The 18,723-nt window shown below is 36.5% G+C and overlaps 1 protein-coding gene across 1 annotated transcript in view; it reads right to left on the reverse strand.

Moving 5' to 3' along the window:
• The window catches only part of LOC140947800 (dynein axonemal heavy chain 12-like), a 118,150-nt gene that overhangs the window by 67,449 nt on the left and 31,978 nt on the right, over positions 1–18,723 (reverse strand). Inside the window, exons 11-27 of the mRNA XM_073396996.1 lie at positions 10,309–10,447; positions 9,964–10,052; positions 8,543–8,721; positions 7,932–8,067; positions 7,382–7,507; positions 6,716–6,801; positions 4,967–5,087; positions 4,565–4,738; positions 3,907–4,092; positions 3,330–3,515; positions 2,860–3,060; positions 1,992–2,186; positions 1,337–1,458; positions 1,057–1,219; positions 450–569; positions 291–341; positions 81–185 (exon numbers count right to left, since the gene is read on the reverse strand). Of these exons, the coding sequence (XP_073253097.1) occupies positions 81–185; positions 291–341; positions 450–569; positions 1,057–1,219; positions 1,337–1,458; positions 1,992–2,186; positions 2,860–3,060; positions 3,330–3,515; positions 3,907–4,092; positions 4,565–4,738; positions 4,967–5,087; positions 6,716–6,801; positions 7,382–7,507; positions 7,932–8,067; positions 8,543–8,721; positions 9,964–10,052; positions 10,309–10,447 (2,379 nt within the window). The remainder of the gene's footprint in view (positions 1–80; positions 186–290; positions 342–449; positions 570–1,056; positions 1,220–1,336; positions 1,459–1,991; positions 2,187–2,859; positions 3,061–3,329; positions 3,516–3,906; positions 4,093–4,564; positions 4,739–4,966; positions 5,088–6,715; positions 6,802–7,381; positions 7,508–7,931; positions 8,068–8,542; positions 8,722–9,963; positions 10,053–10,308; positions 10,448–18,723) is intronic.

Here is an 18,723-nt window from a genome sequence, read left to right on the forward strand (position 1 = left end):
TTCGTTGTCTGTACATAGTTGCTAATCGTTGATAGTAGAATGAAGAAAATATAACAGAAAAACCGATCCTTGAGACCAACCTGTTTGGTAAGTTTTTCATGATATTCTTTCAGTCCATGTGGCCCAGCGCGAATTGCCTCATGCACTTCTTGAGTCCAGTATATCTGGCTGACACAGATGACAACCTGCAACAGTAAACACAGTGGTTATAAATAACATCAGCATTTGAAGATAGAAACTTGGAAAAGTCACTACTGTACTACAATATATAAAAGGTGACAATTGCAAACCTGTCCAGGCCAAGATATCACCCAAACTTTTCTCTCATCTGTGGCATAAGCCTGATGAAATACAAAAACAACAATGGACAAAATTGTATCTGACCTAAGAAACTTTTAAGGCAGAATTATTATCTAAACATTGATGGAAAGCGATAAGAAGACATGCACCTGTACGGCACGCTCAATTATATCCCTTATGCTGACCAACATTACATCTTGAACCTGTAAAAGCCATTTCTCCACTGCTCCCCGTGCTTCAGATGTGGATATTGTCTCGCTAAGCGGAACCTGATTAAAATAAAGTTAGTGGCAAATAAGACAATATGAGCCAGGGTAAAACAAGTCATCAACACAGTATGCTGTAAATTATTGGTTTACAACCAGGTGACAAGGCGGCCATGTTGGTGGTCAATACGATAAATATTTTTTCGTAAAATTTAAATGAAAATGGAGTTTATTTTCCAGGGAAGAGAAATACTTTTGCTCCGTGACGTCACCGGGAAAGCTGCAATATCTAACGTTACTTGCAATAGAAACGAAGCAAATAGAATTTATTAACAGTAGAATTCTATACTGACAACACCGTCAAGCTGTTCTGTAAGTTGACTTCCAGAGTTTTGTGAAAATGCCAACCTAACGTTTCATTATTACCCGCCTAAAAACAACAACTCAACTTTACACAAAACAAAAAACAACAATTGTAAAGCAAATTAGAGCTAGCCACAGCGATAACATCACAGTCTTGTTTGATTTACACGCGTACGTACAAATTTACCTTCTCTCCTTCACTGCTGTACATATGAGTGATGTCTAAAGCAGGCGTAAGCTCCAACTTTGCAATTCCCTCAAAGCACTTCTTAAGATGTGGCTGTACACGGTATGGATCCTTTGTTTCTGACAAAATCTCCAACATCTCATCGTTAGATAAGAAGAAGAATCTGCATGAAGTTAACAGTGTCAGTTTATTTGGGTATTTATGTTAAAAAAACCCTACATTACTTACTATTAGTACAAGGTCATTTAGAACAAACAAACAATATTCGTGGCTGACTTACCTGGAGAAGAAGAGTCTCTTTTTTTCCAAGTAGGCATTTAATCCTTTATTGATCTGATCAAGCAAGTCATTACTGTCCTTCAGTCTTTCAAACATACTTGGCATTGAAGTGGCCGATAGAACCTAAAACAATAAATAATGTGAAGCAATATCACCTAACAACCAAAACTAGTACCACACAATGCAATAGAGCTCAAGAATTTAACAGGTCGCACACGTGACACCATTGCTTGATTGATAGACTTTAAAATGTTTAGTACGTAGAAATACAAATGGTTTTTGTTCAGACATGCTAAATATACAGTGTGTTATATAACTGCTAAAAAATAAACAGTCACATTTTTGACACTTATATGTCTAGTCTGAGTTTTGAAAACGTACCCATCGACAATTACAGTCATTTGTCTAAGAAACGGCCAATTAAAGTCTGATCAGCCCATCCACCACGTTAGAAGACGAGAAGAAAAGAAAACAATAGAAAGACCGAGGTGAAAAGATAAGAGCAGTTGTGGCAGTTTTTATATTGGCTACATTAAAAATAGGTTTTGAACCTAAAAATATGTTTGACGGAAGGGGCCTAACTTGGAGGAAAAATCTTCAAAATTCCAGCTAGATTTAAACGCTACTGTAACAAAATCTTTTGAGGGACTGGTTACCTTAGGATCTTTGCAGACAAAGTTCATAATGTCTCTCCAATTCCTGTCCACAGTTTTGAACTTACGTCCCTCCTCAGGCATCTGTTGCATAATGTCTTCAGAACTAAAGATTGGCTCTAAGTACAGCCATTGTGCTTGAACCTTAAGCCACTCATCTATGATCTCCTGCATCCTTAACAAACGCTCCTCCCACGCCTACACAGAAAAATCACAGTAACTACGTATTTTACTCGTGAAAGCAAAAAAACACCCCAGTTTCAATGGTCACGGTCTTACGTTGCACCTACCGAATTTAGCGCGCAGACGAGTGCTGTTGAAAGTCTGAAGCTAATTGAACAATCCACCAAACTAGTGTTTTTGTTTTATCACGGCTACGGGCAAGCTAAGTTTGTTAGATACTGGCCAAATTTAGGATTAGTTCATCTTTAGGGAGCTAACGCAACGACGACGGGGACTGCTATGAAAACGTCACTTAAAAAGTCGCGCTGCTTCAAACCTTATTGCGCTTAGTCCATTTCGTTCAGTTCGTCAAATGTTGACAACTTTTTCTTTAGCTGAATTCTAAAAGATTGTATGATAGTTCAGGAAAAGAAAAATAAACTAAGTGGTTGTCACGTCGTAGTTGGGGAATGACGGCAAAGAATTGTACAAAAAAGCGTGATGCACGCGCCGAGTTGTTGTTTTGCCAATATAAACCTACTGCTTTTTTACCGTTCTCGTTGCCGTTGCCGTCGTCGTTGTTTAAGCTCCCTTTTTTAAGGCCAATAACGGCTTACATGTTGTAACTTGTGCCCTTTTATTTTCGTCTTAAAGCTAACACAAATGACAATAGCAATATTTACAAAATTGTTTCTAAGTAATAACTGACCTTAATCTCTGTTTCGAATGGCTTTATAAAAGGAGATCCTCTCATCGTCTGGGTCTTAACAATTTGATCATCAAGTGTGGTTTGTATTTCATCCACAGCAGCTAAAATAGATACACCAGTATCGCGGTACTCAGTTGTGTTGAATATAATGCTGTCCCATTCATCCACCATCTTCTGCATGGCTTTCTCCAAAGAAAATTCCTTTAAAGGAGATATTCACACGATAAGCACATTTATTTCGACAAGAGTCAAACTTGCATAGGGCGCTCTTTACCACGCATACTTGGTACTATACCGAGACTGTAATTGCATCATATAAGCAGACTTGCGTACACACGCACTATCACTAATAATTCTAAAGTTATCCCTTTCTTTCAAATGCCATGAACGCAAATTTCGCACTCCTCAATGACCCCCACTTTGCAGCACTTTGAGCCTTGTGAGAATTTGATAGGCTTGTTCTTATTTACCTTGCTAGCTCCAGCGCTGATGCCTTCAAACTCCTCCATACAAGGCTTCAGGTTGAATTTAAGAACCTTACGTAAAGTACTTCCAGAATCTGGAGTGATGTCAAACCCAATAATATCAGACATTGCTTTCCAGTGCCGAGTACGGATGCCTGGGTTACACATCACACTTATGACAGGGATATGTTCCTGAAAGGGAATCGACAGTATTTAACAAAATAGTAAACTTCTAACAATGATATTGTAAAAACTTTGCACTCAGCTTTTGATAGCTTGCTGCTATCCTGATCACACCTGTAAACAACCCAAATGAACATCAGGCTGGGTTACATAACAAACAAAAATTACCCACAGGGGGTGTGCCCCTGACTCGCACGTTTAGTAGGTTGTTCCATACAGACAACTACTATTGATAAAACAAATTTATGGTCTACAAGAAAAAATCTTTAGAACAGAAAACGGTGTTAAAGTGGGCAGTTGAAAGGCATGAAATAAAACGTTTTCTTAGGTTTGAGCTGCCAAACCCTAGTTTAGGTTACACTGCTCCAGTAAGTAAGAAAAAAGATTAGAAAAAATTTACCTTAAAATCTTTAATTTGATGTTGCACTGTTTGTGCCACTACTACTGCAGCAAGCTCGACCTCTGGCTCATCCTTTGCTTTGGAATCTTTCACTCTCCTATGACCCTTCTTCTCTTTATCAGCCTCTTTCTGCATTGACTGAAAAACCTTGGCTATTTTGTACATTTCACGGCCATATTCCTCAACCTAAACAGTTTGAGAAAATAATGATGAAGACAAATTATTTGTATTAAAAAATCCCTGTATGACCATCTGGCAATTATAATTAAATAACATAAAATCCACAACAATCAATTATGTGTCGATGTTTTCTTTGGTTGGTCGTCTTCAGGATGAATAAGGCCAATTTGTGCTATTGAAATATAGGTCTTCAGAACAATTGTGACATTTCTTGAAACTGATGCACTGTGTGGACCAAATGGTCATTAAACTACCATTTTGATGGAATTATGGAGCAGTTGTAATATCTCAAAACCAAGCACAAAAGTATGGCAAGCCAAAAGTAGCAATATTCAATTCGTTTAATTTTATTTGTAGTACTGTATTACGCATTCAAATATCATTGAATATTTAACTTGTATTCAACATTCATTGCAAGCTACATTTGGCTTGCCATACACGAGCAAGTTAGAGCTACACAATTAACTCGTTATAATACCTCTGCTTCTATAGCTTCAGCGTTTAATTCAAGGAATGCACCGTCCATCCATTTTTTCTCTGCCCTTTGCCATTTGACAACTGTGGTAAAGAGCTTTTGGTAGGGTTCAATAGCTTTTGTAATGGCCTCCACTTCTGGATATGTTGTTTGTTCCCACTTAAACAGGTCTTCTTCCTGATAAAACAAAACATGTATATTGCTTTACAGTCAGTTAAATCCACATGTCAACAGAATTTCAGAAGAACTCCCATGAACCACCAAACCTGCACAAAATATTGCCACTCCCACCAGCAACCAATATCATTCTAAACATTAATACCCTCGCTTCTAATTCTTCAATTTCAGTTTTATCCAATCATACACGCTCAAATCAATTGACAACAATTCAAGGAAGAGGCAAACCTCATTGATGAAGCCAATTGATTCAACACTGTCACTGAGTTTTTTCTGAATTGACTGTACTTCCTTCACATACTGCATCATCATATCCATATCACCATACTCCTTGAACTCCTCTACACGCCTGTACAACAAAACAACACCATTCGTTATTGTTGTAGCCATTGTCTTATTTTTCAACGGTTTGACAGACACCATTAGAACAACAGGATGAAGAATCAAATGCAATGAAAATCATGGCAGCTGTAAATGGAACTTTTGCAGTTGTGAAAAGAAAAAAAAAGCCTGAAAAAATTTAGGCTTGTAAGGTATTCAAACATTTTCCCTCTACAATATTAGTACAGCTTTGTTATTACCAATGAAGACATTAAGCCAACTGGGAGCTGTGGTCGCTGTTGTAGTCTTCCTTACATTTAATTCTTCATCCTGTGGGTCTAACATATGATTTTCGTATACTACAAACGTCAGCTTATAAGCCCCTTACAGTTATAGGCATTTTCTTATGTAAGGCAAAAAAATACATCCAGTTAAATCTCAGCTGGATATAACCCCTCCCAGATATAACTCGAACCCAGATCTCTTCTTGGCGAAGCTGACGGCGAGATCTGGTTCAATATTTTTTTTATTGGCTAGATTGCGAGCAAATGATTGGAGTGTTGTCTGCTGCACGTGCTATAGCACATGCAATTCATTCTGTGCAAAGTCTTCAAATAAATATTTTTACCGACGAAGTACTTTTTCGTCTCAATATAACTTGGCAAAAAAAAAAATTAGTTTCACCAGGAATGGCAGATAAAGAACCACTCTGTGGATGTGCTACCTCATGATCATTATAGTATATTATTTATTTATGATTAACTTATTTCATCTTCATCCTTTCACAGGTTGCTAACAAACCAACTAGGTGACTAGCTCCCAGTTAACTTGTTACATGTAGCTCAGTTGGTAGAGTGCTGCATCCATATTTCAAAGGTCAGGGGTTCATATTCTGCACAAGCCTGAATTTTATTAGTCTTTTATCAGTCTTTGCAACTGCAAAAGTTGAGTTAATAATTGGAATGATGCATATGCCAAAGATCTGCAAAGCAATGCATATTTTGGTGGCAAGCCCAGACACTTTCTAACGAAGTTACCCAATCAGACAAAAACATTGATTAGCTTGCTAAAAACAAAGCTGGCAGGAACATAAAAGGTTTACAGGGATTCTGCATAGCTTTTCAATATTACTGGCATACTGTATGATTATTTTTTATTTGATTCATTTGCTAAGGACATGCTTCTACTTTTCTCGATATAACAGACTCCTTCTCCTGTATTATGGCCAGCTTTGATAAAAAGCATTGCAGCATTAAATTGTGGCACTTATCAGCAAATTGCTTTAAACAATACATGCAGTTACTGCTGACAAGAATTGACACAATATAGGTTTTATGATCACTAGGGTAAATAGTAACTTAATGCCAGTTATTCTTACTTTACATAAATTTGTGTATATACACTTTAAATGATAATTAACCTGAGTGTTGATTGTTGTGTGTGTTGTGTAAACCATATATCAATATGTATCTTAATATTGTCAATCTCTGTATGATCTGTAAGTTAAGGATAAGCTATATTTTTCTAGGAAATGATTAAAGGACAACTTATCTGCATATACCAAACTCGACACTGACTTCCTATTACAGACGAATATAAAGCCAATAAAAATGCACTACAGGTGTAGTCAAGAAATACAGGTTTTTCCTACCATACCTCTTCAGTTTGTCCAATTCTAACATGACCTTCTCTCTTTTTTCTAGCAAGGCACTTTCATTGCTCTTCTGTGCAGCAACCACAATCTATGAGACAAGCAGAGCTCCCCATTATGTAAATTAAGCCTAATTACGTTTTCTGACATAATTGAATAAAATACCTGTCAACACTTTTTATGATCACTTAAGAAGTTGTCTAATTTCACTGTCCCTTCTATCTGAGCAACATAATTATGATACTACTATTCTTATATCTATAAATTGAAAGTCAACTTAACAATATTTATTAATTTTGAAAGAGCACTCTATCAGTATTATCTTTTTCAGTACTAATGACTGCCAAACTGAACGTCATATTTTCTACATGTATAATACTTGACTGTGTGTTAATCTAATTAAAAAGGCATAAAATAATAATTATAATAATGGTGATTTCAGGTGATTGGTACTGTTTTAATCTGCTCTACTCTTAAGTATATAAAGGAAATATAATACAATAGTAATAACACAAATAGCACAGTAGTGCAACGAAAATTTGCTTAGCCTTGGAACATGGTGCATATTCATTGATATTAAATCAATTCTGAGGTGGGATAAAAGAACTTAAATAAAGCCTTCAGATTTGCTTCTAAATTACATATATGCATATATTAGCTAGTGTGAATACCTCATCATTCTGATCGAAGATGGGGGCAATATTTTTTGGCCATTTTAGAACAGTAGCATTCAGGTTCATATCATCTTGTGTAAATGTAAATACATCCAACAAATAAGAAAGCCTGTTGAAAGACTCCTGCAACGAATTGAAAGAAATTTTTGGCAGTCATAACATTGTGACAAATTAATAGAGTCCCCCTGTGTATGTAAGCAGTTCCAAGGAGAACAATCCTCTGAATTAGCTCTCCTGTTCTGATGTTCGAGGTCATCTTGTTGACATTTTCAACCCCCTTCTTAGTAAAAATAAGCCCAAGAGCACCTATGGTCACTTTTTACATACGTCTTTATATTCTTGAAGAGATTTTGTTGTTTCAAAGAGATGTTTTTTCCATGCAGACAGGTTCTCCAAATGTTATCATTTAGATCAAAAGTGCGGAAATAATAGGATGCTGAATAGTTGTTCAAATGAAAACCTTTATTTTTTAATGATGTTCATGATCAATGATATATTGAATTAAAAAGTGAGGCCACACTGGGATTATCAACATCCATGTATTAACCTTTATATCACTGTCAAGTTTTACAAGAGTCTTGGTCTTTGCTTCTTCAACAAACTTGAGCATGTCAATCATTTCTCGTGTGTCCTCAGGCTTGGTAAGAGCACGCTCCCTGATAGCTTCAAATTCAGATATGATTCTGCAAATAACACAAAAATGTTATGATCATAGGTTTTATAAATAAAAGTTCATTCTCTCAAACTGAGAGACCCAAGAACAATCTAATATAAAAAGTCTCAAAAAACCTTCCGAAGTTCACATTAGGATGATTATATTATTATGAAACTTCCCATGAAAATATTATTGCTCCGCTACCAAACCAACCGCATGCTTCTTCAATCATTTTCCTCTCGGCTTTCATGTAAACTTTTTCCACTAAAATGAAGCCTAGTAATTAAAATGCTCAGCAATCTGTACTCTTCACGAAGTTTTACGTGGTGCTGCATAGTAAATTAAATTGTCTTTTAAATATTCAGTTCTTGAGCAGTTATAGGAAGTTAAGAGAATGATTCATAAAAGTATTACATACACCTGACCTAGAGGGTGTATAGTAGCCAAATACTGCTGTATTAGACTATTTATTATGACAGAATTTAAGAAGTTGAGGTCAGTACCTTTTGTTTTCATCTCTGTGTTCTTCTGCCAATCTCTGGAGCAACTGATCAGCAAAGCGATTGGCTTTAGTGGCTAGACCTCTCTTCAAATCATCACAGTCCAACTGGACCATATCAAAGTGAGCTACAGTTGGTAGTGAGCTGATTTCTCGAGCAAGTGAACGGAACTTTTGGATTTCCTGCAATGGCAATACAATTATTCAGCAGGAGTAGAACAATAGGGGTTTAAGAATAATACATCTGATGCTACCATAATTCACCCAATTTTACTAGAAGCTGTCAACTCTTATAATCTTTGCTTATGTTGTTTTTGTATTTTAAAACATAATTTATGGGAAATTTTCATCAGCCAATAACTGGTGAAGGATCTAAAGTGGATCGTCATTTCCCATCATTACATTACCTACATGTACTTGAAAAAGTTCAAATATTAGAAATTTTGTACATGTTTATAATTACCAATTTATTTTGAACAATTTTATGCTTTTATGCTTACATGTATCTTCTGGAATATTTCTAAAAGATTAGAAATGATCAAAATAACAAGTGTATTGATGAAATTAACCATGTACCTTCCCGAAAAGAGGAAGAGGAACCAAATTAAATTAAAGGAGCTGAACACTTCAAATAACTGCAAAATAAATATGGGTTGTTGTTTTAAATCTAAATTAAGTGGCAAAAATTGCACCAGACAAGCTGATACGGCAGTTAATTGTAGGAATGAATTATATCTTTGATGTTACAAACATCACTTGTCAGCTCATCAAATTTAGCCAATGAGAATAAAAATTAATTGCCTGCAAATGTAAATTGACACTTTGCCCATCAGTCACACTCTCCTTTTTCACCCGCACTCTAGGCCTTTTATTTTATAGCTCATTCACTCTTGGCTTATTTAAAAATATGGGCTGTTTTGTAGACTAAAAAAAATAAGCATAGATTTTATCTTAGCCTCTTTGGCTACTAAGCAAAACGTTTAATATTGTATGAACCCTAGCTTTTAACACTTGTTTCAAAACATACATTAAAAGAGAAAACTATGTTAAGTTTAATTAATATAAAGGTAAAGAAATAAGGCAGTGAAAAGTGCATTAATTGTCATTGTGCACACCCTATATATTGTCATGTACAAATAGTACACATCATGATCGGGAAAGTCATGTTTTTCAAAAGAATTCACCAAATGAGTCATTTTCCCTTTGTTCCATTCGTGTGGATTCCAAAACGTTTAAAAATTAAAATCCTGTATAACTTTTGAACACGCTTAAATTGCAACTAATATCTACCAAAATTCAAAAAATATATTATAAGCATTCACCCATGATGGACAAATATAGTTTAAAAGCAGTGATTGACCAGTCGATCAGAGCCTTAATATTGATTTGTTATGAAACATAACTGTTAGTAAGTAGTTTAATTACCTGTGTATAATCATCAAAGGACCTTTCCTGTGAAATGAATTGCTGTACATGTCGAGAAGACTCCCCAGAGACAAGAGCATTATATTTGTCTGAAAACACAAACCCATTTTTTTTTTAAAACAAGGCACAACAAATTGAAACAAGAAACAATAGACAATCAAAAGAAAATCAGGTTTTCCTTGTTAGCAACTAATCACTGGTCACAAGTGTTCAATTAATAAGATTAAGATACATGTATCTTAAGTCACACAAATTAGTTCATGCTGCCAGGTTGATACCTTGTTTTATGTGCTTGATGGCTCTGAATAACATTAAAAACTTCAGTAATTTGAAAACCTGACTCACCAAAGGAATGGAGGTACTCAATAGGGGGCTGTAAGTTGGTATTGACAGCATCTTTGAGAAATTTGGTGCACTTTGACAAAACTTCTTTATCCAAACCAGCATCCACATGTGTTACAGTGTTACCACCACTCAGCCATGACTAACAGAATTAAAGGGAAAAAGTCAAATGTAACAGAAAGAATTTAAGTCAGTATTAATTGCTTTCATCTGCTGATTCACTGACAAACCAATTCAGAAGGCCAGAATATGATGATCCCCAAATGATATTATATACTTAATCTGATCTAGAACATATATTTTCATCATTACCATAGTATTTTATGCTGTAATGACACCTCATTATATGTTGATGTCATGTTCAATCATGGTCACTGGAAATTAAAGGATTTTTTTAAATTTGTACCACCGGTCGGTAAGGTTGACAATATTCATTTTATTCTCATACAAGCTAAAATAATGCATTTCTTCAGATGTAGCTTTTTCACTGGATAGCAGCCATTCATAATATATCTGTTTGACCATATAACGAAAGCAAGCGTTGTAGTGACAGTGGTAAAAGTCTCAGACTGGCTGACAGCCTGAGCCCAGCCTACACAATAAAAATTATAGAGGACAATAATTGAAAGTAATTATAAGTAATTATAACTCCATTCGCCCTTTTTGGATATGACATTGGTTATCGAGCAAACTTGGTGCAAGACCATGTTTAGGAATGAATTTCCTTTTGTTTTCTTAGTACGCCTGAACAAGGTACTATATTTACTGTGAAAAAAAGACAGGACATAATGACTTGTATGTTCAGTGAAGAGCTGGATTCCGAGCTCATTTGTTAGAGAAATGCAGACTGAACTCTTGGCCAGACAGTGGCCAAAGACCATGCCCGTAATTGGCATATCGAGGTATTTATTATTCTATTAAAAGGGCAACAAACGTAGAAGTACTAAGCCTACTAACGTGATTAGGGTAAATTTAAATACCAACATACATAGAAACATGGCCGTACTAACACCGAATAAAATATCAGCATACATAGAAACATGGCCATACTAAGTGTACTAGCGTAGTAAGACTGGATACACTACCAACATACATAGAACATGGCCGTACTAAGCGTACTAACGTACCAAGACATCATGAGTTAAATCTTTGATAACATAGGCTTCAAAAGGAAAAACATCAGACTTAATAACAAAGCCATACTTTAATTACCAAGAACACTAAAAGGAGAACCACTTACAGTCGTTAAACAACTGGTCGACGAGGAATATAAACAACAATTTTTATGTCTACGATACTTGTCCCAAACTTGAGAACTAATTGCTGTTACAGCTGCTCCTGTGTCAAGGAGTGCATGATAACTATTTCCTTTTATTGTTACACTAACATGAAAATTGTCACGAATAGAATCAATTTTACTGGATGTGGCAGGCAAAGAAACCCTGTCAGTCACATCAGTCACAAATGCCCTTGTCTCATGGCTACTTGCGACAGATAAGCCACCATGCTCACTACAAATATAATTATTTTTAGCCCCAACGATATTTATAAGTTTTCACTTGAAGACTTCTCATAAATGACTTCACTTTTAGGAGAAAAAATAGGTACATTTAGCAAATGAGCATTTTCTTTTGCATTGGGCAACGACCCGGCAAATACACGATCAAATTTTGTTATGACCTGAGAAAGACACTTAATAACTCCAAACATAATATTTTCATTAGGGACGTTTTGACGCTGGCCTTCTTGAGAACACCCATGTTGACATGTGACGGTAACTTGAGGGTTACACATTTTAAAGTCTGACGAGATAACAGGCTCACAGGGATTGGACAAAACATGACTAGACTCTTGAACATTCTTTTTAGTAACATCCTCGGCTGAATTTCCAGAGTTACTGAAAGCACATTTATCAGAACTAGATCCGATGGGAGAATATGGTTATCACTTGTGGAATTTTCAAGCGCCCCCATCACCGGTTCACTACCACACACGATAGGGGCGCCAGCCAGTTAAACTGAGCGCCAATTTTTCCCTGGTGAAAAGCATTCTGCATATTGTTTCTCCGATACAGGCCTCTAAAGTTGGCTTTCGAACTTCCATAACTGCCAAATTTAGGATTTTTACTGAAAACGCTGCCCCCATAACGAAAATGATTAAGTTTGCCGATGTGTGGTTCCAGAAAATGTCCAGACCTTTACCACGGAGGGAATGGGAAATTCCAGGGGGGTGGGGGGATCAGAGGCCCAAGAAATTCCAGAGGGGAGGGGGGCTGGACGATAAAATCACTTTCCGGGGGTAAATATCATTTCATTTTCGACCTGAGTTCGAACATTGCTTCTTACCGAACTGTTAGATCATGTTTAGAACACAAATAACTTGAAATTTATCATTTAAGATTGTTCCTTTTGATCTTAACCAGGTTTCCTTTCTTCCAAAAGCGTTTTGGATGTAATTTCAAAGGAATTTGACCAACTACAACTCGTTTTATCGTATGCTCGTATATTCGGCCGCCATTTCTCGTTACCAGTCTCCCTTAAGACATCAACGCGTGCAACAAATCACGTTGCGTCAGTCGATCGATGGAAGAACCGTAGTCAAAAAAGTGGCAATTTTACTTCACGAAGTACAAACTATACATTGTAACCACTTTAGAATGTAGAGTTTTTATTCTCCTTTTCATTTTCCCGTAATTTTGTGGTTGAAGAGGAAGATGTGGCATGTTCATGATCGAATTCTCGCTCGCTGAAATGGTGTTGATTTCAGCAAACATTACGGCCATCGCGCATAACGCACGTCGCATCAGTCGATCGGAAAACAGTAAATTGAACTTGGTTTCCCTTCAAGATGCAGGGGGTCTTCATTGTTATGATTTCAGAAGTCAGAGTTTTTATTCTTCTCTTTGTTTTGCCTTAATTTTGGGGTTGAAAGTTTGACTTGTTCACCATATAGCATTCCCGCACGACTCGTTAATTCTACCAACATTACGCCTACCTTACGCCCATAAAGACAAATAACAAATCGTAACCTTGCCTTGATGAAGGTAAATTCATAAATACAACCGACTTGTAACTTTATCTATTTCATTTAAAGTTAGGGATGAGCAAAAACTGCAGATACGGTTACTTTGTGGTGGTGTAGTGAGTTTTAATGTTGCGAGATCACTCAAATAAATGGAAACAGAAGCTTACAAGCTTCTGATAGAAACCGTTACGTACTAACAATAAAATGCCTCATTCTTTTACTTTAATAGTCTTTCTTCGTGAAAATGAACTTTTCCAGAGGGGTTGGGGGGTCTTTGTCACACTTGTGGAAATTCCGGAGGGGTGGGGGGGCCATCAGTTTCCTGCAAAAATGGAAAATCCAGGGGGGTGGGGGGGGGTCCTAAGTGAGATTCCCTCCGTGGTGGGGGTCTGGATATTTTCTGGAACTACACGATCGAAATTTGCGATAAATACGATGATTTCCATTACTTTGGAAATCTGTACTCCAAACATTAAATTCGTCCCTGACAGATTATTTGATTTCCTCTTCTGAGGGGTTAGACTGTAATTCTTCAAAATTCTCGACTTCTTGACCATTATTCGATTTATCAGGCTAAGAGGTACTAACTCTTTTAGTTTTGCAATGTTCAATGCAGACTCGAAATCAGGCGGTTGTTGAAAAATAACATGTTCACGTATTTCAGGCCTTAAACCACTTACAAAACTCTTCACCAAAATAACAGATTCTCCACCAAAATATGTGGGGGTGTGTTCAAGCAACTTGCTCGCTACACGATAAGGTACCAGGAATCTGATTTACATCTTGCCTTTATTCTTCTTAATCTTCTTACTCTTCTAACTCTCCAACTTTTCACTAACTTTCTTCTATCAGTATGTTACTATTTTTTCGGTCTTAGTACGTTAGTACGCTTAGTACGGCCATGTTCTATGTATGTGGGTATTTTTTTCAGTCTTAGTACGTTAGTAGGCTTAGTACAGCAATGTTCTATGTAGTAAGTATTTTTTTCGGTCTTTAAGTATGTTACTACGCTTAGTACGGCCATGATCTGATGTATGTTGCTATTTTATTCGGTCTTAGTATGTTAGTACGCTTTAGTAGGGCCATGATCTCATGTATGTTGGTATTTTTTCGGTCTTAGTACGACCATGTTCTCATGTATGTTGTTATTTTTTTCAGTCTTAGTACGTTACCACAATTAGTACGGCCATGTGCTATGTATGTTGCTATGTTTTTTGGTCTTAGTACGTTAGTACGGCCATGTTCTCGTGTATATTGGTATTTTTTTTCGGTCTTAGTACATTATAATAGTACACTTAGTACGGCCATGTTCTCATGTATGTTGCTATTTTTTCAGTCTTAGTACGTTACTACGCTTAGTACGGCCATGTTCTATGTATGTCTGTATTTTATTCAGTCTTAGTATGTTAGTACACTTAGTACAGCCATGTTCTACGTATGTTGGTATTTTATTCAGTCTTAGTATGTTAGTACGCTTAGTACGGCCATGTTCTGTGCATGTCTGTATTTTATTCGGTCTTAGTACGTTAGTACGCTTAGTACGGCCATGTTCTATGTATGTTGGTATTTTTTTCGGTCTTAGTACGTTAGTACGCTTAGTACGGCCATGTTCTATGTATGTTGGTATTTTATTCAGTGTTAGTATGTTAGTACGCTTAGTACGGCCATGTTCTATGTATGTTGGTATTTTCTTCGGGCTTAGTACTTTAGTACGCTAGGTACGGCCATGTTCTAAGTATATGTTGGTATCTTGTTCGGATTAGTCACGCATAAGTCTGATTTACCTCACTGTTACTCAGTTTTTGGAGCGTCATAGCTCGTAAAGGTTTCTAGGGATGCAACTATTCCTGTTAGGATGGTTAACCCTTCCGCTCAACCAGTTAAAATTTTTTGTAGGACTAAATTGGCAGATTTTGAGCGTTTTGATAATGATTAGCAACATTTGAGATTGGCAAAAATTCCCCTTCTTCAGATGCTCAACATAATTCTTCAGATGAACGGCAAGAGCCAAAAGATTATTCAGAGTTTCCTGATTTGTCGAATAGTATTTTGAATGATGATGAGAAAGTACAATTTAAGAATTCGTTTAATAAATATCGTAATGTTTTTGCTTTTCCTGGGGATCAGTTGGGTAGAACATCCCTTGTACAGCATGTCATTGATACTGGTGATGCTACGTCTAGTAAGCAAAGGCCGTATAGAGTATCTCCTGCTGTTAAGAAAGAGATTGACCGTCAGGTGGACGAAATGATTGAAAAAGGAATAATTCAAGAATCTGTCTTTCCTTGGAGCACTACAGTTGTTTTGGTAAAAAATAAGGATGGGTCATATCGATTTTGTGTTGATTTTCATAAAGTTAATAAAGTCACTAAAGTAGATAGCTTTCCAATGCCTTTAGTTGCTGATGCGCTAGATTCTTGAAAGTGTGTTTTCAACGTTGGATCTCAAAAGAGGTTTATGGCAGATACAAATGCCGCGGGATTCGCAACAAAAGACAGCCTTTGCTACGCACAATGGCCTTCATGAATTTCTGACAATGCCATTTGGGTTAGTGAATTGAGGAGCCAGTTTTCAAAGACTCGTGGGTCATATCAATACTGTTTTGCTTTGATTTACATCGATGATATAATCATTTTCTCTAAGTCTGTAGATGGGCATTGAGTCCATTTGGAGGAAGTTTTTAGAAGGTTGCATGACGCCAATGTTAAGTTGAATCCCAAGAAATGCAGTTTCGTTAAACAAAGAGCTAAGAGTATCTTGGTCACGTGGTTACGCCAGAAGGCATTAGTCCCAACCCAGACAAAGTAAGGGTAGTTCAGGAATTCCCCACCCCCTCAAATTTGAAGGAATTGAGGAGTTTCTAAGGTCTTGCTAATTACTGCAGACGTTTTGTAAGAGGTTTTTCAAATATTGCCAACCCTTTGAATGCTTTGAGAAAGAAGAACATTCCTATTGTTTGGACTGTAGCTTGTGCCGAAGCTTTTGCCAAGCTTAAGCGTGCCTTGGTTCCGCACCCATTTTGACACATCCTAATTTTCAGGAATCATTTTTGATATTTGTTGATGGTAGCTCCACTGGTATTGGTTTTACCTTGGTACAAATTCAAAATGGTAAAGAAGTAGTCATTGCTTACATTGGTCATGGGTTGAATCAGGCAGAGCAAAATTACCAAATTCGGAAAATAAGCCCTGGGGCTTATATTTTTCAAAGGCCCTTTTTGAGAGGCTTATTTAATGGAGGGGCTTATATTCGGAGGAAAATTTGCGTTTCAAAATCGATTGGGCTAGCCTTATAGTTGCTGGAAGTAAATTTACCGTTTTTACTTTGTTTTACTTTGTATTTGGGGCAATTTTCCAAGTGCAAGCCCCCGGGGGGCTTATATTTGGAGGGTCGATTTAATGGAGGGTTTTTTTTGTTGTTGTTTTTTGTGACAGGTCTGAAATTTTTATGGACCTCATGGTCGAGTGAGTCCTTCTTAAGTATTGGATCTAAAACAGCCCCCTTGAAACTCGCAGGTACAGTAGCGTTATCAAAGGACAGGTTAATTATGCTCGCAATAACGGGTATCAAAATGGTGTATAAGTAACAATCTTTCATTAAGCCGCCAGGAATGGGATCCAAAAGACAAGATTTCCCAGACATGGTCTGGAAAAGAGGCGAGAGATCAAGAGTAGATGTTGGAGAGAACTCATTGACAGCGTGCAAAGAAAGTTGTGTCCGATAGCCCGGGGCTAGTGGATTTTGCTGTTGGGCTAGTGATTTTTGTTCTTAACTTGCCCGACGGGCAAGTGCTGCTTTGAGGGGAAATTCAAATTACAGAAGAATTGTAATCAATCCTGCTAATCAAAAAGGGTTTTCGGGCTAGTTGAAATGACTTGTGGGCTAGTACATGCTTGCTACAGCTTGCCCGAATGGCAGGCTGTAAAACTGACTTTCTTTGCACCCTGCATTGAGCTCGGTAGAATAACATGATTCTTCTTTATGATATGAGATCACGGTTGAAGGAAAGCTGTTACGTATGGCTTGCACCTTGTCATTGAAAAAATCTACAAACAACAGTGTCTAAGGCTGGCAATAGTTTTACTTATTTTTGAAGCGATTGGTAGATGAAGAGACAAAATTACTTTATTATCTTGTGAGATAACATAATTATTATAACTTTAACTTTATTTTAACTTTAACTTTAACTTTATTTTTGATTTACCACAAAAATACAAATAACGATAAAACAAGACAGTTACACAAAAGCAAATGAAAGTGGCGAGGAAGCCCAAACAGAAACCATGGGGCTTATAGACATTGGGCTCCCTCAGAGTAAAAATAAAGTTAACAGGCCAGGATCGAAAGCAAAATACAATGAAGGTAAGTATAAATTAACTAATTACATAGACTGAGTTGACAAAATATAAGGTATGGTACAAGTAACAATAAGTATAAAAATAATATCAGACATGGAAGAAATATAACTATATTTACTACAAGATTTATAACTAATAATTCATATATAATTTTTTTTTTTCAATTTCGTTTTGAATAAGTGAAGAGAATTAGATTCTTTTATATCATTTTCTATAGTGTTATAATCAGTAGGTCCTTGGAAACTGACAGAAAATTTACTGAGGTTTGTTCTACAAGAGGGAAGGTGAAAATCGTTCGCGTGTCTAGTGGCATAGCTATGGACTTGTTTGTTTAAAGAAAAATAATTGTTGAACTTTGGAGGCAAAAGAGAATGGTTAAGAGAAAACATAAGTTTACCTAATTCTAGCTGTCTAATATCGGAAAGTTTTAGTAGCTCTAATTCTTTGAAAATAGGGTCTGAATGAGAATCGAAAGTTGATTTAGAAATAATTCTGATAACTCGCTTTTGCAAAGAGACAAGACGGCGAAGATTGGTTTTGTACGTAGATACATATACATACATACATACACTTTATTGATGCTCCCTAAGTGGGCTTTTCAGCTCAATAGAATAAAAAAAATACAAATATATAAATTAATTGAGAATGTAAATACAATAATATTATAATTACAAAATATATATCAATAATATAATATATCAACTTAATAAAACATTTGCAAGATGACGTCTAAAATTCCTGGGGCATTTTAAGGACTTAATGTTATCATTCAAGGAGTTCCAGAGTTTGGCTCCTCTGAAAGCAAAGGAGCGCTGCCCTGTTGACAGGCGACATAAAGGTATATCCAAAGCACCAGATGATCGAGTTTGTCTATTATGGACTTGAGAACGTGATTTAAACATATCAGCAAGATAGTCTGGAACAAGCTTGTTAATACATTTGTGCATCATAGTAGCGTCATTTAGAATGAGTTTCTCTCTAATAGGAAGCCATTTCAATGATCGCAACCCATCCGAAATATGGTCATACTTTCTTA

This window comes from Porites lutea, chromosome 9 (genome assembly GCF_958299795.1).
Source record: "Porites lutea chromosome 9, jaPorLute2.1, whole genome shotgun sequence".
NCBI classification, from domain to species: domain Eukaryota; kingdom Metazoa; phylum Cnidaria; class Anthozoa; order Scleractinia; family Poritidae; genus Porites; species Porites lutea.